The 22,828-nt window shown below is 44.3% G+C and overlaps 1 protein-coding gene across 1 annotated transcript in view; it reads right to left on the bottom strand.

Moving 5' to 3' along the window:
• Nucleotides 1-22,828, bottom strand: part of LOC120035142 (RING finger protein 24-like) — a 59,415-nt gene that overhangs the window by 18,863 nt on the left and 17,724 nt on the right. The window contains exon 2 of the mRNA XM_038981939.1: nt 6,414-6,563. Coding sequence (XP_038837867.1) covers nt 6,414-6,556 — 143 coding nt within the window. The 5' untranslated portion in view covers nt 6,557-6,563. The remainder of the gene's footprint in view (nt 1-6,413; nt 6,564-22,828) is intronic.

The raw sequence follows: 22,828 nt of genomic DNA, 5'->3' as shown, positions 1-22,828 counted from the left end.
AAGTGGTTCGTTCCACTTGGCATTTCAAAATGCCTTTCGAATAATGGAATGAATAATAATGGAATGACCCGAGGTCGGGCAGGGCACCTGTTCTGCCCATTTTATTCCATAACGGGTGTATCCCAAATGGCACCCTATTCCCCATGTGCTCTCGTCCAAAGTAGTGCACTATATATAGGGAATAGGGTGTCATTTGGGACGCATACTGTGTGATAATCACACCCATCTCACAGCTGTGTACCTGTGACATTGAACCCCAATTGGTTTGGCTGCTTCTGACCCTGATGACGCTGTTATACACCTCCCCCCACCAGACCAAAACATAACCTACTTCCCACCCACCTATCAGTACCAAACTCAATCTCACTCAAACGACCTTGTGACGACTTTGACGCAGCACTGGTCAGCAGTCGCGCTGTGTTACAGCTCCTCTGCCACAACTAGGTGGGAATTCCACGCCTTGACACAACTCAATTTAAATGTGGGCCTAACCCAGTACTGAATGATGAATGGTCTGGTCCGACCTGGACTGCTTAGACAAAATGTCCGCCAGGTCAAGAGACTAATAGTTTCTCTCTAAAGCGAGAGAAAAAAAAAAAAAAAAAAAATACCACAACTGACAGCTTGAGGTGGTTATAGCCTAGGATACATCTTTAAACCAATCATCCCTGTTACATTAGTAACTCTTCAGCACCCCCACGGACGCTTTCTGCCAGCGGAACACATGGTTTTATCACCGTCATTCGTTTGAATGCAGCAGGGATGCTTTCCGCGTGAGAGTGCCTAACTAACCAGAGCTCCTGACTTTATCGTAGTGGCCTTCGTTTGTTACTGCTGACTAGGCTAGATAGGAGAGACCGATGGGTCATTTGTGGGGGAGAAATGGGAGCTTTACTTTACTACAGTACATATCCCAATAAAACTAAACTTCCTTTCTTGATCTTCTTCCCTTGACCTTTTTTTATTTATTTATTTAACTAGGCAAGTCCGTTAATATCAAATTGTTATTTACAATGATGGCCTAACCCGGCCAAACCTGGATGCCGCTTGGCCAATTGTGCGCCACCCTATCGGACTCCCAATCACGGTCGGATGTGATGCAGCCTGGACCTTCAACAAGCGACGATGGGTGATAGGACTGGATAGGGCTCGGACATTTTGTTTTCACTTTTAAAGTCCTCTTAGATCAGTGATCAAGGGGATAGAAGACAAGGAAAGGAAATGACTGGGCACATTAACCTTCATCTTTAGTTGGGCAGCTAAAGCCCTTTAGGGGGCTTGATAATGTTAACAAAATGGGAGAGGAGTATTTAGGTCAACTCAAGAGAGAGAGGCAGCCAAGCATAGGGAAGGAAGTTCAAGTCCACATTCTTAAGATAAATAACCCTTTGAAAAGTGTCTGGGCGCGCATCGGTGTGTGAACGGAAAATGACAACTAACTTGAAGAAAGTCAGCCATGAGATAGGCCTAGCTGACAAGCACAAAGCAATCTGAATAGATCCACAAATATTATGAAAACAGTGAGTATATATACACACACACACACCCACCACCCTGTGAACATTTTTACTACGAACAGTCAATATACGCAGTGCATTAACATTACACTAGCTTGGATATTAACAGACATTTATAAACAAATAACTATTTTGGTAACTCCCGTTTACACATTTTCCCATCACCTGAAGCAAAAAGGAATATCATAGATAACACCAGTGGTCAGTTTGTATTGTCACACACCAGCCATTCACTTTAGCACAAATCAATGGACAAAAATAAAACATGTTCAATGAAAAACAGAATCGAAAGACAGTAGGAGGGATATACACAGAGTGTACAAAACATTAGGAACACCTGCTCTTTCCATGACAGACTGACCAGGTGAATCCAAGTAAAAGCTATTATCCCTTATGGATGTCACCTGTTAAATCCACTTCAAAATCAGTGTAGATGATGGGGAGGAGACAGGTTAAAGAAGGAATTTTAAGCCTTGAAACAATTGAGACATGGATTGTGGGTGTGCCAATCAAAAGGTGAATGGGCAAGACAAAAGATTTAAGTGCCTTTGAACAGGGTTTGGTAGTAGGTGCCAGGCACACCAGTTTGAGTGTGTCAAGAACTGCAACACTGCTGGGTTTTTCACGCTCAACAGTTTCCCGTGTCTATCAAGAATGGTCCACTGCCCAAAGGACATCCAGCCAACTTCACACAACTTAAGGAAGCATTGGAGTCAACATGGGCCAGCATCCCTGTGGAACGCTTGACACCTTGTAGTCCATGCCCCAATGAATTGAGGCTGTTCTGAGGGCAAAAGGGGGTGCAACTCAATATTAGGAAGGTGTTCCTAATGTTTTGTACACTCAGTGTATAAAAAAAAAAAGAAGGAGAAAAAGAGAAATATTGAGATACATAGGTGTTGAAGATTTACCTCCGTTACTAGTAACCTTAACCTCTCGGAGCAGAGCGAGAGGCTGAGGGATCTGTAACACACAGCAGCACAGTTCTAGGAGAGAGACTGACACCTTCTGAAAGAGAGCAGCGGGTAAAGGTGCAGAGACTCCCACTGGGCAAGGGGCAGAAGTCAGAGGTGAGGGGTTGTCAAAGGTGAGGGGCAGGGGGTGATTTGATGAGTGGCCCTGTTAGCATGGTGTGAGGGGCAAGATTAAAATTTCGGTAACATTTAGTACAGGGGCCCACAGAAGGGCCACGTGGTGCTTCAGAATGTGATCTTTCCATGGACTCCTATACTAAAATAATGTAACTGACTTCTAAAACAGAAATGTGTGTGTGTGTCGCCAGCCACAGGCTTATTTCACGTATGTGTGTGGACTTCGGGACTAACCAAGAGGAGGGAGTCGAGTCTAGCTGTGACGTTCAGCCTCACGTCAAGCTGTCCGAGCTGTGTTTGCTTGGGCCACACTGGGAGAGCGAGCGCTCGCACGTCCGCTCCAGAGCCCGACTGGCCTCGTTCCCCTCTCCTTGTCCCGTATTTGCCCAGCTTTTAGAGGGTCATCTGTGGACTGGGTGTGAGGAGTAGGGTGAAGTTGACGCAAGATGAGCGTCTATGGGTAGTTTTGCATTTTCCCCACTAATGGTTAAGGTTAGGATTGGGGGAAGCTGATCCTAGATCTGTATCTAGGGGAAACTTCACACTGGAGCCTCGGTATGATGTGAAGGGGGCTAAAGTTAAGACCGGGCTCAGTGTTGCGTCCATCTGTCTCTAAAGGAAATTAAACTTGGTCAAGGCTAATCAAACTGTTTCTGTGCTGTTAATATAAATGGGAAATGTAGCCTATCCAGTGAGGCCTTGTGGTTTTGTGGTGTGTGTGTGTGTGGTTGGGTGGGTGGGTGGTTATTGTGATTTAGGGAACCATGGGGGCCACAGGTGTAAGGGAGACCGCATCTTTAGAAGCCTTTCAGAGTAAAAACGGCCGACGTCCCAAATGGCATCCTATTCCCTACACAGTGCATTACTTTTGACCAGGGCCCATAGGACTGCTCAAAAGTAGTGCACAATATAGGGAATAGGGTGCCCTTTGGGACAAAGACACCATCTTTCATTTTTATATAAATTAACTGGTAAATCAGACCACCTTTTTTCCCCTTTTCTTTTTCCTCCCTGAATTTTAACGTGACACTGCATCAATTTCATAGTTTGTCTTGAGGGGGGCAAAACATCGAAACAAAAGCAGAAACACACTTACCATCCCCCCCCCCCGCTGGGTTAGGTACAGGGCAGGGTGAATTTGGGTTGAGACACGCTGCTTCTCGCTGCTTTAGGTAAGAAATGCTACAGAGTTCCAACGTTCTTGGCCAATGACCACCTTGATTAGACCAGAGGGGCTAGAGTGGAGAGCCAATAAGATCTCCAGTAAAAAAAAAAATCTTATTGCCGGGCAATATAATACAGCAAGGTCTGGGACTTCAAACGTGCTGAAGGGAAGGGGCCATTCTTTAAGAAGATAATACTAATTTAGTTGTCCAAGGTTCAGCCGTGTCGAGCGCTGGTTAACCACTCAGAGCCCTATAGGCCCTGGTCAAAAGTAATGCATTATATAGTGAATAAGATGCCAATTGGAAGCATGCATAAACAGTGCTAGATTTATACCAACATCTATACAGCTGCCCTTGGATTTCCATCTAAGAGAAGAGAGGATGCCTAAGGACTTCACATGAGAAGCACGACACAAGCCTCTTCGAGGTTGGGAGTTGTGGTCGTGATTATGCAGCTAAGCAGCTTTGAATAAATGTTTCAGCAGGGGAGAACAAGCCTGGATATCATTTTTCTGGTGGGATTTTTGTTCTCCAGTTCAGATGATCAAGTCAGCGATACCTTCTCCAAACTGTGCGGTTGAATCTCTTTTTATAAGCCTTTATGAAAAAAGGGTTAATTTGAAAAGAACATGATAAACACACACAAAATTAAAATAACTCAAATTGAATTTAGACCCAATATGCCATACAGTTTGATTAAATCCAGACCACCAAGAAAAGAGTTGTTTAGGCCTAATGACAGCAAATAAGATTGACCCGTCTTGGATAACATGCATTTACTGAGCTTTTAACAAACCTGAGCTTTTAACAAACTAAAGTGGATTTTGGTTTGTTAAAAGACCGAAGCAGACTGTAATAATTTGACCGTTTGGCTAATAATTGGACTAACACGAGCCTCGCTTCAATTACTTAAGGCATTCATTAAGCGCAAGACAGACCTGCCGCTTTTCTGTCCATCTGTGCACTCAACTACTTTAAAACCACTGCTGCAGTTCATTAGTGCATTACATATCGCTGGTTGGTTGTAAAAGCCTTGGAAGCTTTGTTCGGAGCCGCAAAGGTTAGGCTAGGTCATAGTTTGAGTTCAAAACCCTGTAGCCTGAACACATTAGGTAACAGCGCTTACACTTCAGATACAAATCCAGCCTTATTTGCTGCGGACACGATACAAGTCATTTTTTTATATGCAGCTGATGAACTACCGGATTGCCTGGTAGCCCCGCTGAGTGTTGCATGCTGGGAGCCTGAAAATGCACACATTCTAGTCTCATCATCACATCTGATGATAGCAGGCTGGCAACACAGTTTAGCAAGTCCTACAACATGAGCGCCTTTGCTCGCTTAAAGTAGCCTAAATGTTCTTCGTTTCGGCTAACTCTGTTTCTACCCGTGCTCAAAGCAGGTCTTCAAAGTAAACTAGTGTGAATGGTGAAAAGCCTGTGGCTGCTTCCCAAATTACTCCCAATCCCCTATATAGTGCACTATTTTTGACCAGTGCCAATAGGGCTTTGGTCAAAAGTAGTGTCCTATATAGGGAATATGGTGCCATTTGGGACATTTTGTCACTGACATGGTGGAGAGAAGGATTAAAGAAGTTTCCTTCTCTCCCGAGCTGTACCATCTGCCTGTGTTCCTCTCCTCTCTCATGCTGTTTATCCTTCTGTTCTCACGTCATACTGGCTTAAAGCTGTATTAAAAGCATCACCCTCTTTTATAGGGGAAATATGTTGTCCCCCCTAGTTCCACAAACTAAAGCAGAGAGAGAAACGTGCGCTGCTTGGACTGAAGGACACCAATAATCCCTCTAGTACACCGAGTTCTTGTAAAACAGCACGGCTAGGCTACTCGTGTTTGGGAGAAAGCCTGAACCATGTTCATTAGGCAGCCCCTATGGGGCTCTGGACAAAAGTATTGCACTATGTAGGGAATAAGGTGCCATTTGGGACGCACAGTGTGCTGTAAAGAGAGCAGACCATCACATGGTGGAACATACCATCCTGGGAGGCGAAACAGGGGGGGGGGGGGCCTCGAGTACGACACTCGAATGGAATCCAACATAAGACCGGTGCCAAAGTATTGGCAGAGTAATGACACCCGAGCAATGCCTTTTTAGTGTATGACTGTGAATTCACTCGCAGTCTGGACGTATTTACCATCTAACTCAGTGGTATGAAAATATCAATAACCAATGTGGTTACAGTGAAAATGCTGCATCTCATATGGGATAAACAAAGTCATTTACTTGACCACTGGTGTTGAGATTAAAAACACTGCTGTCTCATAATTGGATATGCCAAGTCATTCTCGAAGCAATGGATTTAGCCTATGTCAATCAGCTTTGAAGAATCTGTGGTTTATTGCACAAACACTTCAGTGTGCTAGCATTAAAAAAAATGGCCTCCGTAAACGTTGAAGTGAGGCTTGGTTGATGTCAACAACAAAAAAGTACTGTTGATTTCAATCAAAAAAAATGAATGGGGTCAAATATGGGGTCACAAACAAATGTAATAACTCCACACTAAGAATCTACACTGTCTGGCACCGGTGGCAAGGAAACCTAAACACAAAGATTTCCAAAGGAGACTATAGAAACTAGGAACTAGCCTACATCAACTAGGACGCATCAGTGTTGATCATACCTTATCAAGTAGCAGCAGAAGAGAAGGCTGAGGATGAAGACAAAGATGGCGGTCCCAAACACCACAATGTAGATGTTGAGGGGAAGGTTCTGGAACCCGATATTAGGCATCCTGAAACTGTAGTGCTGGAAATCGGAGCTCATGGATATCCTGCAACGAGAGAGACACGGATTAGGGGGTGTGATGAAGTGATAGATTGACCGCAGGACTGTATGTGACTACAGGGCTGAGAGAGTGCTGGACAATTTCTCATAGCCAGCAGAAAGCTTTGAAATGGCTTCCAGCCTGCCACACAATGACAATAGGTAGGGTGAATTGACGACAATAGGCCACCACGATCATATCAATTTGTTAGTTGCGTAATGTCACATGCAAAACATTTGATTCAGTCTGACTCTTACTGGGTGTCTGCATAACAGCCAATGGCAACATATTAGCCTAAATTGGGGTTGTTAAGTCATTGAGCAAATCTGTCCAATAATATAGTTTGAGCATTGTGAGCCTTGTATTGCTAGCTACCCACACAGTGGCCTGGGAACATTGGTCCCCATGAAAATCTGTGCCTACTTCTTGTGTCTGTTCCTACGTCTCTAGACTATGGAATATAGGCCTAGATTGTTATTGTAGCTTTAGGCTACCTCTGGGATTCAGCAGCAGGTTTCCCTTTGTTTATGTACTTATTTGTTTACATAGATTTGACATCCATATAGCCTACTTTACCCATTGACATAACGTCTTTGAAAGAACGCTCAGAAAACTAGACACTAAAAAAGACATGTAGGCCTATAAGGGATGTAACAACTACGCATTGGTCCCCGGTTCAAATGATTAAGATACACGTGCATCGATCCTAATGTAGCATGCGTCGGGTCAGAAAAATCGATTAAAATGTTACGAATCGCCGGTTTACATTTTTGTTGTTGTTGCTCATATTCATTTCTTTCTACCTTCCGAAAAAAACCTACAGTAGCATATTTTGTGAGAACATGTGTCCCGTTTCCTCTCCTTCAGTGTTGAAATAACATGTAACTCCGTTGACGGTCATTGATCTAAAAGTCCTTTTGCCGGCCAAACAAACCAAGGCTTTACAGTAGCTTAGTCAAACTGCGCACTGTGAGGTAGATCTATTCCTGATCTTGTACACCTGTGCGACATCTTCAGCATTCGAATGCTTGTAAAATGGCTAGCGCAATATTAGGCTTTATTAGTAAAATGACAACCAATGTAATTTTCTAGGTTATTGTTAACAAATGCACTGTTGAAAATTGTATTTTACCTGAATAAAATGAAGCTACCGGAGACAACTACATTATATTTTATTGTTCAAGATCATCATTAGCATTAGTTTTGGTAGTTTTGCTTTAAACAATCAGTATATATGGTGATTGTTATAAAGGGTAGGGTAAAGTTGTTCATTTCAGAATAGCACTTCATGTCGAAGCGGGACAATTTTTTAACATACATTGCTGCTCTAATTTGATAGTGTAGTGGTAGAAGCCCAGTCTCAGCTCAGGTGCTTACATACACCATAGACATATTTTTACACACACATGCACACACCTTTTGGGGTCCAACAATTGATTCCCATTCAAAATCCTATTTTCTCTAACCCTAGAGAAACTTAACGACGAACCCTAAAATAGTGAGGCCCGGCAAAATGTCCTCACAGTTTTAGTTGGTTTACTATTCTTGTGTGGAATTTTGGTACTAACAAGTATATTAAAATGTGTCCACACACACACCCTACTACTATTGAAGAAAATGAAGAATACAATTCCTGAGTGAGAATGTGTTTGTGTGGTTTACAACTGAAAATCCCCATTCTCCACAGAGGGACATGACTGGACATGCCTAAGAATGAAAAGACGAAAAGAGACCAACAAAAACACACAGAAAAGTTGGGCTATACCGTATCCCGAGAATTTAGAAAAATCCTCGGTATGGATTTTCCAATACGTTTTTATTTATTTTTTAATACTTGTACATTTTAAATAAATACCTGCAGTCAAGTTGTGAACTGGCTTTTGCCAACTGGCTAATGTTAGCTAGCAAGATCAAGCTTCTTGGTGACAGCAGCAGACAATCCCCTCCTAGATTAAGATCCCTGCGGTCTAATATTTGTTTTGTGCGTGCTCCAAACTGTTTTGACATGCTTGCATGACTTTATGCGCGGTCTTAGTAGAAAATGCATGCACTCGTTAGCGTTTACCTAGCATCCACTATGGGGATTCCTTAGTACTTGTTAGCATTCTGGTAAATAACGTTTTTGGGACTTTTTTTTTTACGTGTTAAAAAAACAGCCCCTTGTGCGCACTACCGGTAATACCGTATATCCCGGGATGACACAGGCACGGTAAGAAGGTAGGAAATCTGGATACCACCCAACCCTAACACACAGTTTACAGTTACACCTCCCTATACAGCCAAGCCAACAGACAAAATAAAACATAAACCCTGCCTTCCACTTACACTGTTTACTTCCAGAAGACACACACTCATTAACCCACACACACACACACACTCACCCGCGTGGTGCCTTCATAGTGTTGAGCGGAACCCAATCTTTAAATCTATAACTCTGAGAACGGCAGCGCTTGGAAGAGGAGGAAGCTCAGCCTTTGTTCATTTTCCTATTCCCCTTGCCACACACAACGAACAGTAGTAATAACACCATCACAATTTAGCACCCTCAGTCTCCCTAGCTTAGCCGCTAGGCTGGTATGTGGTCATAAACACTGCTGCCCTCTCGGTTGGGCTTGAATCTGCCCCCTGCTCTGCCAGTATGCAGTGGCTCCACGCCAACCTCTATCAAAACAAGGCCACGACTGGAAAGCCCGGTTATCGCCACTTAACGGGGCTCCCAAACACACTGGGTCCACATGGACCTTTGACATACACATTCCAGAGGCAAAACACACACAAGCACACACAAACTCTGGGGTAACATGAAACCCATATGTTCAGACCAGGGCCTAAACTGTACTTTTTGGTCCAGCATCCACTGTGGCAGGTAGATGAATAAAAATAAAATCTACCAGCCACTCAGATTTTTTTACCAGCTAAAAAAAAATGTCCCTAAAATTACACCAACAAAACACAAAAAAAAACAGATGAACATGCTTTGTAATGTTTCTAAAACAAACGTATTACTAGTAAGAAGTAACATGGTATATTGTTTAATTTAATCTTTTAACCAAAAGATCACAGATGAGACAATGTTCATGAGGCGGGAGGTTACCGTGGTAATGCAACTCAAGAACATGTTTGTGCCTAGAGATTGAGTCTGACTAGTAACCACATTGTCTTCTCTTCCCTAACAGTTGAAACTCAAACATTGAAAAACAACCTAGCTTGTGAACAAAACAATGTAAATAGCCAAGAAGGACAAAGTATCACTTCAGTAGACTTTCGTTTCAAGTAAATTAGACCCATTTAAATAAGTATATAATTCACTCAGCAGCGCAAGGTGGGACAGGATACGTAGTTCTTTGACTTTGTGAAATTCATTTACCAACTATGAAACAAAACGGCAGAAATACTTTGAAAACAGCTACTGCAGCTACACTATTTATATTCACAAATGCAAGTGAAATGCTCGCACTGTGGAGCACTGACCTGACGGGTGTTGGTTTTAGGCCCTGGTTAAGACATTCCGTGTATACAGTCCAATGTAAGTGTTAAGGGGAGCATTACAGTTCAAGGGCATGTAGACGACCTATATTATGTATGTAGTGTGCGGTTACGCGCGTGTGTGTGCAAATACAGTGCTTTCGGGAAAGCAGAACCCTTGACTTTTAATCTGCATCTTATGTTACAGCCTTATTCTAGAATGTATTAAAAAATTAAAAAATCCTCATAGATCTACACACAATAGCCCATAATGACAAAGTGAAAACAGGTTTAGACATTTCTGCAAATGTATAAAAAAAATATATAACTTATTTACATAAAAGTATTCAGACCCTTTGCTATGAGACTCGAAATTGAGCTCAGGTGCATCCTGTTTCCATTGATCATCCTTGATGTTTCTACAACTTGGACTCCACCTGTGGTAAATTCAAATGACTGGACATGATTTGGAAAGGCACACACCTGTCTATATAAGGTCCCACAGTTGACAGTGCATGTCAGAGCAAAAACCAAGCCATGAGGTCAAAGGAATTGTCCGTAGAGCTCCGAGACAGGATTGTGTCAAGGCACAGATCAGGGGAAGGGTACTAAAATATCTCTGCAGCATTGAAGGTCCCCAAGAACACAGTGGCCTCCACCATTATTAAAGGGAAGAAGTTTGGAACCACCAAGACTCTTCCTAAAGCTGGCCTACAGGCCAAACTGAGCAATCGGGGGAGAAGGGCCTTGGTCAGGGAGGTGACCAAGAACCCGATGGTCACTCTGACAAAACTCCAGAGTTCCTCTGTGGAGATGGTAGAATCGTCCAGAAGGACAATCATCTCAGCAACACTCCACCAATCAGGCCTTTATGGTAGAGTGGCTAGATGGAAGCAAATCAGGAAAAGGCACATGACAGACCACTTGGAATTTGCCAAAAGGCAACTAAAGGACTCACAGACCATGAGAAACAAGATTCTCTGGTCTGATGAGACCAGATTGAACTATTTGGCCTGAATGCCAAGCGTCACGTCTGGAGGAAAGCTGGCACCATCTCTACTGTGAAGCATGGTGGTGGCAGCATCATGATGCTGTGGGGATGTTTTTCAGTGGCAGGGATTGGGAGACTAGTCAGGATCGAGAGAAAGCTGAACAAAGCAAAATACAGAGAGAATCTTGATGAAAACCTTCTCCAGAGCGCTCAGGACCTCAGACTGGGGCGAAGGTTCACCTTCCAACAGGACAACGACCATAAGCACACAGCCAGGACAACGCAGGAGTGGCTTCGGGACAAGTCTCTGAATGTTCTTGAGTGGCCCAGCCAGAGCCCGGACTTCAACCCGACCGAACATCTCGAGAGACCTGAAAATAGCTATGCTCCCCATGCAACCTGACAGAGCTTGAGAGGATCTGCAGTGTAGAATGGGAGAAACTCCCCAAATACAGGTTTACCAAGCTTGTAGCGTCATACCCAAGAAGACTTGAGGCTGTAATCTCTGCCAAAAGTGCTTCAACAAAGTATTGAGTAAAGGGTCTGAATACCTATGCAAATATGATATTTCCTTTATTTTACACATTTGCAAAAAAAAACATGTTTTTTGCTTTGTAATTATGGGATATTTTGTGTAGATTGATGAGAATTTTAAAAATATATATATTCTAGAGTAAGGCTGTAGCGTAACAAAAATGTGGGAAAAGTCAAGGGGTCTGAATTTTTTCCGATTGCACTGTATGTTTGTACACTACATGACCAAAAGAATGCTCGTCGAACATCTCATTCCAAAATCAAGGGGATTAATATGGAGTTTGTCCCCCCTTTGCTACTATAACAGCCTCCACTCTTCTGGGAAGGCTTTCCACTATACGTTGGAGACCTGCTTCCATTCAGCCACAATAGCATTAGTGAGGTCAGCACTGATGCTGGGCGATTAGGCCCGCAGTCGGCGTTCAAATTTATGGGGTTGAGGTCAGGGCTCTGTGCAGGCCAGTCAAGTTCTTCCACACCGATCTCGACAAACCATTTCTGTATGGACCTCGCTTCGTTACATGCTGAAACAGAAAAGGGCCTTCCCCAAACTGTTCCAACAAAGTTGGAAGCACAGAATCATCTAGAATGCTGTAGCGTTAAAATATCCCTTCACTGGAACTAAGGGGCCTAGCCCGAACCACGAAAAACAGCCCCAGACCATTATTCCTCCTCCATTAAACTTTACAGTTGGACGATGTATTTGGGCAGGTGGCGTTCTCCTAGCATCCGCCAAACCAGATTTGTCTGTCGGACTGCCAGATGGTGAAGCGTGATTCATCATTCCAGAGAACGTGTTTCCACTGCTCCAATGGCGGCGAGCTTGTGCCATTGGCATTGCGCATGGTGATATTAGGCTTGTGTGTGGCTGCTCGGCCATGGAAAACAATTTCATGAAGCTCCTGACGAACAGTTATTGGGCTGACGTTGCTTCCAGAGGCCATTTGAAACTCGATGGTGTGTGTTGCAACCGAGGACACGCGATTTTTATGTGCTGCGCGCTTCAGCACTCGGCGGTCCCGTTCTGTGAGCGTGTGTGGCTTGCCACTTTGCGGCTGAGCCGTTGTTGCTCCTAGACGTTTCCATTTCACAATAACAGCACTTACAGTTGACTGGGGCAGGTCTAGCAGAAATTTGAACTGACTTGTTGGAAAGGTGGTATCCTATTATGGGGCTCTTCAGTAAGACCATTCTACTGCCAATGTTTGTCTATGGAGATTGCATGGCTGTGTGCTTGATTTTATACACCTGACAGCAACAGGTGTGGCTGAAATAGCCGAAACCACACATTTTAAGGAGTGTCGACATACTGTACGTATACACTATATATACACAAAAGTATGTATGTATGCATGTATGTATGTAGTGCATGCGGGGGGAGTATAGGATTAACCCTTCCCTCCCAGAAGGCTCTAAGGATCCACCAGCGGTCTGTGGTATCCTACAGTAGGCTAAGTGCAGTGTTTCACCTAACCTGCCGTCCTCTCACTGAAAAAAACCACCAGTGTCCTTTGACAGCTTTCCATGCATCTGCCCTCAAGCACGGATCCAAGGTCTTTATTTATTTATTTATTTTATTTTTTATTACATATAACCCTCAGAGGTTAGGTTAGTATAATTGGTAAGCTGATTAGATCTACAGGCAAATTTGACCTCAATATGACAACTCCCTATTCTGGTTTATCTAAACAGCTTCTTGATCCACAGCTGAGGGAGGCATTACTATTGTACTACTAATGAAGGATGCCTAAGGCTGCAGGTTGACAGTTCTGAGATCTGTGAGCAGGCCTACTACAGCAGTACTTCCACAGGGCAGCCTAGCAGACAGGTCTGAGATCTGTGCCTGTTGCTCCATAGTTAAGGGGGGGCTAACTCTTTCACTACTTAATGTAGGATGCCTGAGGGGGTCAGGGAGCCTGGCTGGCAGGTCTAAGATCTGTGCGTTGCGGAAATTCTCAGACTTCCTCACAAGGAGCTGGGAGGATCTACACCGCAAAGGGAGGAACCTAAACAACATTGTCTTTTTTTCCACAATCATCTCCCATCTCCTCCAACCCCCCCAAACTGCTTTGGTGGTCTAGTTCTTGGTCTGGGTGCAATGAATGGCCTGTTTTAAAGAGGATGGCTGACGTTTTACATGCCCGTAACCAATTATGCTATTTTGTTCATAACTTATTTTTAAACTTATTTTGTACATAATGTTACTGCTACAGTCTCTTAAAATAACTACTGCACATCAGAACTGGGATTACTCACCACAAACTGGAAGAAGCTTTTTCCATTAACGAGTCCGACGAGAAAGATATACTACTCTCCCGGGAACAGGCCCAGATCCCCGTCATTTGCGTGAAGACAGAGGAAAAGAGGACGACGCAGATCGGCCTGCCTTTTGAGAATCCTTAGGTGAGCGAGTAAACTCCCACTGCCATCAATTCTACTTGCTAACATGCAATCATTGGAAAGTAAAATTGATGACCTACGATTACAATTATCCTACCAACGGGACATTAAAAACTGTAATATCTTATGTTTCCCTGAGTCGTGAATAAACGATGACACGGATAATACAGAGCCGGAGGGATTTTCAATGCAGCGGCAGAACAGAGAAGCTACGTCTGGTAAGAGTGTGTGTGTTTTTGTCAATAACAGCTGGTGCGCGATGTCCAATATTAAAAGAAGTCTCGAGGTATTGCTCGCCTGAGATAGCGAGAGAGTTTTCATCTATATTACTCGTAGCCGTCTATTTACCACCACAGACCGATGCTGGCACTAAGACCACACTCAACCAACTCTATAAAGGCCATAAACAAACAAGAAAATGCTCACCCAGAAGTGGCGCTCCTAGTGGCCGGGGACTTTAATGCAGGCAAACAAATCAGTTTAACAAATCTTTTACCAGCATGTCACATGTGCAACCAGAGAAAGAAAAAAAAATCTAGACCTCCTTTACTCCACACACAGAGATGCATACAAATATCCCCCTTGCCCTCCTTTTGGCAAATCTGACCATAATTCTATCCTCCTGATTCCTGCTTACAAGCAAAAACTAAAGCAGGAAGTACCAGTGACTTGCTCAATACGGAAGTGGTCAGATGACGCAGATGCAACAGTACAGGACTTTTGCTAGCACAGACTGGAATATGTTCTGGGATTCATTCAATGGCATTGAGTATACCACCTCAGTCATCGGCTTCATCAATAAGTGCATTGACGACGTCGTCCCAACAGTGACCATACATACATACCCCAACCAGAAGTCATGGATTACAGGCAACATCCGCATCGAACTAAAGGCTAGAGCTGCCGCTTTCAAGGAGCGAGACACTAATCCGGGCGCCTATAAGAAATCCCGCTATGCCCTCAGACGAACCATCAAACAAGCAAAGCGCCAATACAGGACTAAGATTGAATCCTACTACACCGGCCCTGACGCTCGTCGGATGTGGCAGGGTTTGAAAACTATTACGGACTACAAAGGGAAACCCAGACGCGAGCAGCCCAGTGACGTGAGCCTACCAGATGAGCCAAATGCCTTTAATGCTCGCTTCGAGGCAAGCAACACTGAAGCATGCACGAGTGCACCAGATGTTCTGGATGACTGTGTGATCCCGCTCTCGGTAGCCGATGTGAGCAAGACCTTTAAACAGGTCAACATTCACAAAAGCATGCGCAGACCAACTGGCAAGTGTCTTCACTGACATTTTCAACCTCTCTCTGACCGAGTCTGTAATACCTACATGTTTCAAGCAGACCACAATAGTCCCTGTGCTCAAGGAAGCGAATGTAACCTGCCTAAATGATTACCACCCCGTAGCACTCACGTCGGTAGTCATGAAGTGCTTTGAAAGGCTGGTCATGGATCACATCAACAGCATCCTCCCGGCTACCCTAGACCCACCCCCAATTCGCATACCGCCCCAACAGATAACGCAAGCTCAATAGCACTCCACACTGCCCTTTCCCACCTGGACAAAAGGAACACCTACGTGAGAATGCTATTCATTGACTACAGCTCAGTGTTCAACACCATAGCACCCACGAAGCTCATCACTAAACTAAGGACCCTGGGACTGAACACCTCCCTCTGCAACTGGATCCTGGACTTCCTGACGGGCCGCCCCCAGGTGGTAAGGGTAGGCAACAACACATCTGCCACGTTGATCCTCAACACTGGGGTCCCTCAGGGGTGTGTACTTAGTCCCCTCCTGTACTCCCTGTTCACCCACGACTGCGTGGCCAAACACGACTCAAATACCATCATTAATTTGCTGACGATAACAGTGGTAGGCCTGATCACCGACAACGATGAGACAGCCTATAGGGAGGAGGTCAGAGACCTGGCCGTGTGGTGCCAGGACAACAACCTCTCTCTCAATGTGATCAAGACAAAGGAGCTGATTGTGGATTACAGGAAAAGGCGGGCCGGACAGGCCCCCATTAACATCAACGGGGCTGTAGTGGAGCGGGTCGAGAGTTTCAAGTTCCTTGATGTCCACATCAACGATCTATCATGGTCCAAACACACCAAGACAGTCGTGAAGATGGCACGACAAAACCTTTTTCCCCCTCAGGAGACCGAAAAGATTTGGCATGGGTCCCCAGATTCTCTCAAATTTCTACAGCTGCACCATCGAGAGCATCCTGACCGGTTGCATCACTGCCTGGTATGGCAACTGCTTGGCATCTGACCATAAGGCGCTACAGAGGGTAGTGTGTACGGCCCAGTACATCACTGGGGCCAAGCTTCCTGAAATCCAGGACCTATATAATAGGCGGTGTCAGAGGAAAGCCCATACAATTGTCAGCGACTCCAGTCACCCAAGTCATAGACTGTTTTCTCTGCTACCGCACGGCAAGCAGTACCGGAGTGCCAAGTCTAGGACCAAAAGGCTCCTCAACAGCTTCTACACCCATGCCATAAGACTGCTGAACAGTTAATCAAATGGCCACCGGACTATTACATTGACCCACCCCCCTCCATTTGTTTTGTACACTGCTGCTACTCGCTGTTTATTATCTATGCATAGTCACTTTACTCCTACTTACATGTACAAATTACCTCTGACCTGTACCCCCGCACACTGACTCGGTACCGATACCCCCTGTATATAGCCTCGTTGTTGTTATTTTATTGTGTTACTTTTTACTTTAGTTTGGTAAATATTTTCTTAACTCTTCTTGAACTGCACTGTTGGTTAAGGGCTTGTAAGTAAGCATTTCACGGTAAGGTCTACACTTGTTGTACTACAAATAAAGTTTGATTTAATTAGATCAACATATGTACGCACACTCACACACACCAGAGCAGGCTTGCTGAGACAAACGCCGTTTCTGTCCAGGCCTGCAGAGCCACACGTCGTTACGCAACACCCACCGGGCAAACATTGTTGGGTGGGTGCCAAGGCCACGGCAGGTAGATACGATCACTCACCTCTTTATGAAGGCACTGTTTTAACTTATCATGACTGAAGTAGACTAGGAGGTGTATGTGTGTTTGTGTGGAGGAGCAGTTTGTTTTTACGACTGGTGCTCCTGGTAGTATACTGTGATTTGGTTCAGAGTTTTATGACTGACCATTAGGCGACTTGCGGTCATTAAAGCTTAGCCTATCTGTTTTTTTTACACTGATTAACAGGCTAGGCGGTGTCAGAGGAAGGCCCTAAAAATTGTCAAAGACTCCAGCCCCCCTTGTCATAGACTGTTCTCTCTGCTACCGCACGGCAAGCGGTACCGGAGCGCCAAGTCTAGGTCCAAGAGGCTTCTCTAAACAGCTTCTACCCCCAAGCCATGAGACTCCTGAACAGCTAATCAAATGGCTACCCAGACTATTTGCCCCCCCCCCCCCCCCCCTCTTCTAGGCTGCTGCTACGCCGCTATTATCTATGCAGTCACTTTAATAACTCAACCTACATATAACCTAAATTAACTCGACTAACCAGAGCCCCTGCAATATTGCCTCGCGATTGTTATTTTACTGCTGCTCTTTAATTGTCTGTTACTTTTCTTTTTCTTCCTTTCTTTTATTTAAGGTATTTTTCTTAAAACCGCATTGTTGGTTCAGGGCTTGTAAGTAAGCATTTCACTGTAAGGTCTACACCGGTTGTATTCGGCGCGTGACAAATAAAATTTGATTTGCTACAAGAGGACTTGAATCACATAGACCATTTCAGTCCATGACAAACTGTCCTCTGCCCCTGACTATCATCTCAAAATGGTGGACTTCTTACCACTACATTCCCCAACATCGAGCCTATTACAGTAAGGCACGTTTGATGTTAAGTTGATTAAATAGATACATTTTCACCGCACGTGTGTTGACACACAGAGGACGAACAGTACACGGCTTTGATCCAATTGATGTAAGATCTGGGAGTGCAGGTCTAGGCCTAAATGTCAACGTAGCAGCAAAGTTGCCAAGCTGCTGTTGAAGTAGGGTGGGTTGGGGTAAGGAGGGGGGGTTGGGGAACGGGCAGGGAAGAGAGGATTTTAAAACGTCTCTCTTGGGGATCTCGTCCAAGGTGATTTATAGAATCCCTCCCAGAACCCCTTCCTCCCCTCGTTGTGTCGCAGGCCCCTGTCCACCATCGACCCCCTGCTAATGGAAAGTATCAGGATACGCTTAGCTAGATGGTCCCGGGTACACCCCGTCGTCCCGGTAACCCTACCCCGTCGCGGTAAACAACCGACATCGTCCACAAAAGGCGTGATTCAGGTGTCACTCAGGGCTGTATGTTGTCCCGCTATTGAATGGAGCAAGAAAAATGAGAAGAAAATACACTATTGGGAGTCCCAATTCATCCCTTTTAAATTCTGACACTGACCATCTCCTCAATTCTGACACCGACTGCTTTCTGAAAGACATTTTCTTCTTTCATCACTGGGGTTTCTATTTAGGTCTATACAGCAGGATGTCGAAGAAGCCGAGGAAGTTGAGTAACCGGTCCAGAGCCCGTGCCTCTCAGTACTGACAGGGAAGGTCAGAAAGACAGACTTTAACTCTGAAATGGGCACTGACAGCCAGACAGAGACACCGACAGGTAGGGAGTCTACGATCTACAGCCAGCTACTCTGTGGGGCTGAAACACACAAATGCCTACAAGTAAAACACACACTCACAAACCCACTCCAGAGATCATGCGACCTCACGACGTGGACCTTTATTCACATTTCCCTTGTTTGTACTGAATCAGGCCACTTTGAGGGGAAAATATCCAATGTACACTTCTCTTGCCTCCACACAGTGCCAGAACAAAGCCAATTGAACTGACAGTCAGAGTGACAGGACTATTGACCATATAAATGACAGAATCTACCGCTCGCACACCACTGCCCTCAAAGAAAAGCACAAACGTCACAGAAAAGTACCTAAAATATCCTACAAAAACATCCTGAAAATTCCCTAGCTCCTACTTCTTCTCATCTCTGAACTGCCTTTCGGTTACTGGCCCAACGCTCTAACCACTATGCTACCTGCCACCCCAAAGTAAGGGGAGTATCTAGTGAGTATGGGGTTACTGAACCGATTTGTTTCAACGATATAGTCTAAACGAATGCTCTAATGATTCAAATGTATTTGGCTAAGCACCATAAAACCACAGAGGTGTTGCATAGGAAGTGAGACATGCCTTGTTTGCACACACACACACTCTCAAAGCACTCTGGAGTGCCTCTCAGCCATTGTCCAGCAGCCACTAACCAGCAGCCAATCCACGGGACCCTCACAAATCATCTAAAGAGGAAACAGATGGGACAAAACATTTCTTAACCCAAACAATGCCTAGCCTAGCTAATGCCAACACATACAGTAGCCAAAGCCAAGTTAATGCCAAACTGTTTTGCAATAAAACTACCCTGCTTTATTGATTACAATTTAGTCTAGTCAGACAAGACTGAAGGATAATGTCCAATCCCAAAGCCTTGACCTGAGCAAAAGTTCTAATATTCACACAGTGGTTTGCCTACACAAATACACATGCAAAGACGGTACGTTTCTTATATCACAGACTGAACAGTGAAGTCCCAGTCAGACATGTTTTGGGTGCGGGGAAACAAGAACCGTAATAATACCACCACTGAGGGAAGGCAGTTTCTCTAGTTAAAGTAGTGTTTCTTAAACATGTCCTTGGGCACTTTGACACTTTCCCACATTTGATCGATTCCACCGCTTGCACACCTGATCCAACTAGTGAAGGGCTTGATGATGATGGCTTGTTGACAAGCTGAATTAGGTGTGTTCGTACTGGAATAGATTGCATATGTGGATCGCCTGAGGCCCCCAGGACGAGGACTAGTATGAGAAACACTTGACTAGAGTCTGCCCAGTGATAAGGGATCTGATTACCCTGGCTGGGACTGGGTGACCTCAGGGTGAGGCCTCAGTAGTTTTCCCCTCGTTGCCTCCATGCGTCTGTCACATGGATCTGCCCGCTGGTTCCTGGATTGCACCAGATTAACCGCCCAAATGGTAGGATGTTAGGTACCATGTGGGTGGTCTGGGGATTATTGTGCAAGTTAATGTTCTTATTTTTGGAGGGTAGTGGTGGTATACGTGGGGTTTACTGGCAAGCTGTACCATTTAAACTGTTGGTTATCTCCACATTACAGGTATTCAATTCACACAGCCATGAAGGAGCTATCTTTAGTGTGCATTCCTGGTTGCCTGCCCCCCCCCCCCCCAGCAATAAATGTAATGGCTAAATTTGACACAAGTGTTGAAAAATCATTGCTTTCATACCTCAAATCTGTCCGAATACTCCACAACCCGAGATACCCTTTGAAAGGCTCTAACAAAATTACCCTCCTTTTTTCCCTTGCATAGCCGGTGGCTTTCACTAATCACATTACAAGCCGGCATGGGGCCGTAATACCATATCCACTCTGAGCCGTGCTGTTCCGGCAAACTAAGGAACCCCAGAGCAGAGCACACTGCCTTACACTGGACCTAAAATTAGAGTTGCATGGAAGTCCCTCCCACCAGATAGAAAGTGAAAGAAGAATCCTCTTTGCATCATTCCAGTAATTTTCCATTGCATTGGACAGGGTCTAATACTAAGAGACAGGAATGGTCCGAAGCAGGGTAAGTCAGTGGTTTATCTAGACACCACATCCATTTTCCAACCCCCCATCGTCAATAACCTGAATGTGACATTCAGGCAAAACATATTGAGCTGGGTTTTTTCCCTGAAGCGCTCTTACAGAATGGTTGATCAATTTGCTAGCGGACAAATCACATGTCCTGATGATGACCAACTTAACCTTTGAACCTCCACCCACAGATTCATTTTTGACGATTTCTTCTCCGTCGCAACATCTGGGATTTAAGGGAAACTGACAGTCACTACCGCATGTGACTAGGAAGCACAAGATCACAAAATGTTTTCATTTGAATTTGTTAAGGTATCCTATGGTAAAAGGTCTTCATGGTGGTTAGAGTACGCTCAACGGAGGAAGAGATTCACCAAACATGGCAGGTTGAAACATTATGAAGGAACATCAGAAAAGTCACTACAGTAGTTCACTAACTGTCATAGACAGTAGTGCAACACGTTCACACTAAATCAGGCTTTCACCCTCTTTGTCGAGGATGAAATCTTCCTTGAGAAATCAAGTTGAAAAGCAGTTCTACAAATAGTTTTGGTTCAGAACACATGCTTTTGTATGACATCCTCCCCCCCCCCCTCTTTTGTATTAAAATAGCTGACTGTTTGCAGTGTTTCACAGAGGGCTTGTGGCGAGCCCCCTGCACCCGAAACAAAGGCCGCTATCTGATTCTGAAGTGGAAATTTCCACTGGCAGCTACAGCCAGCCATGATTTGCACATTTGAAACATAATATGCCAAAGGGCAACACCAAACCAGAGGCCTCGAGCAGAAGGAAGAGCTCCATACGGCAGCAGTCAGGCTTGGGGCTGTTCAAAACACTGCCCGTCATGACTCACCACATCAGTCAGCGTTTGTTTAATTGAGCTTGTAGCCCAAATTCCCAACATGGGAGCAGTAGCATTATCAGGGCTTTAGAAGTAATTGGAATCATCACAGCTTAGGCTAAAAGTACATGCAATCGTTCCTAGTCATTGTGACAACAGTGGTGAGCTAATCTGGGAACCGACCCAGTAAGTCAGCCCTGACGCAGAAGACTCACAAAGCTTACCTGGGGATACATCCTATACATCTGTCATTTAGGCCCTTTCTAAAGTGGAAACCTTAGAAAAACTCCACTTTGTTCTCTTTTAGCCAGCGGGACAATATGAGTGGTTGGTTTTGTTCACCGAGGGGGAGAGACACCGATAGAGATAAACAGGCGTCCCAGCGATCCGGGGAGAAAACATAACAGTGCTGTTCCCTCAGGTAATGAAATGTGTGTTGTGAAAAAAAGAAAGCTTGTTTTTCTGCACAGTTGATGCCAAGTTCTGCAATAAACTAGGTCAGACAGTAACTTTAACTTTAGTTCCAGAGATGTAGCTGTGGTGGCGGAGGGTAGAGAATGCGCTTCGATAGGAGCGAACAAGGTCAAGTTGAAATGTTCCTGGCAAAACATTTTTTTTCTGCCAGCGTTTTTTCGGGCCGCTTAATTAAAAAATAAAATTAAAAAATATGTCAGTCTAAACTTAAACGACTGAAACTAGATAAAGTATGATGGATCTCTCTCATATATCTATAATTTTTTATTATAATCTTTGACAACTAAAAAAAATCACCAAAATAAAAACTAGACAGTCAGGGAGAATTGAAAATGACAAAAACAATGAATTTAGCAGTATTGATTTTGTTTGCGCAAAAAAACACACCATTAGCCATGGCAAAGTGCATAGAATTGCAGGACATTTGCTTTAAAATGGCAACATTTTCTGTCAATTCAATGGCAAAATGTGCAGAATTACTGAAAATGTGCTTTAAAACTGCAAAAGGTTCTCAGCTCCATGGAGAAAGTATTAGAATGACAGGAAATTGGCAGAAAAAAAGTTCCTCTACACCGCCAAGATGGGGGTCTCTAAAATGTTCTCATTGCCATGCCCCAGTTCCAAGATGATTGACAAGAAAAGTATCGTCCAACCAATCGGGTATCTCACTGCACCCTCGTATGCCATGTCCTGAAATATACAGACAGACGGATTAAAAGTAGGCCCAAATGTACATACTTCTGACTGCCAACTATAACTTTTGGACTCTATAATGACTGTTGTGCTGTATAATTAGCGAATTGTCTAATAATAAATCCAAACATTAGTTTATCCTGGATTAAGCATTTTCGTTAACTAATTTCGTTAGTTATGTTCCAACAT

This window comes from Salvelinus namaycush, chromosome 42, assembly GCF_016432855.1.
Source record: "Salvelinus namaycush isolate Seneca chromosome 42, SaNama_1.0, whole genome shotgun sequence".
Taxonomy (NCBI): domain Eukaryota; kingdom Metazoa; phylum Chordata; class Actinopteri; order Salmoniformes; family Salmonidae; genus Salvelinus; species Salvelinus namaycush.
This window is presented reverse-complemented; position numbering and strand designations above follow the sequence as displayed.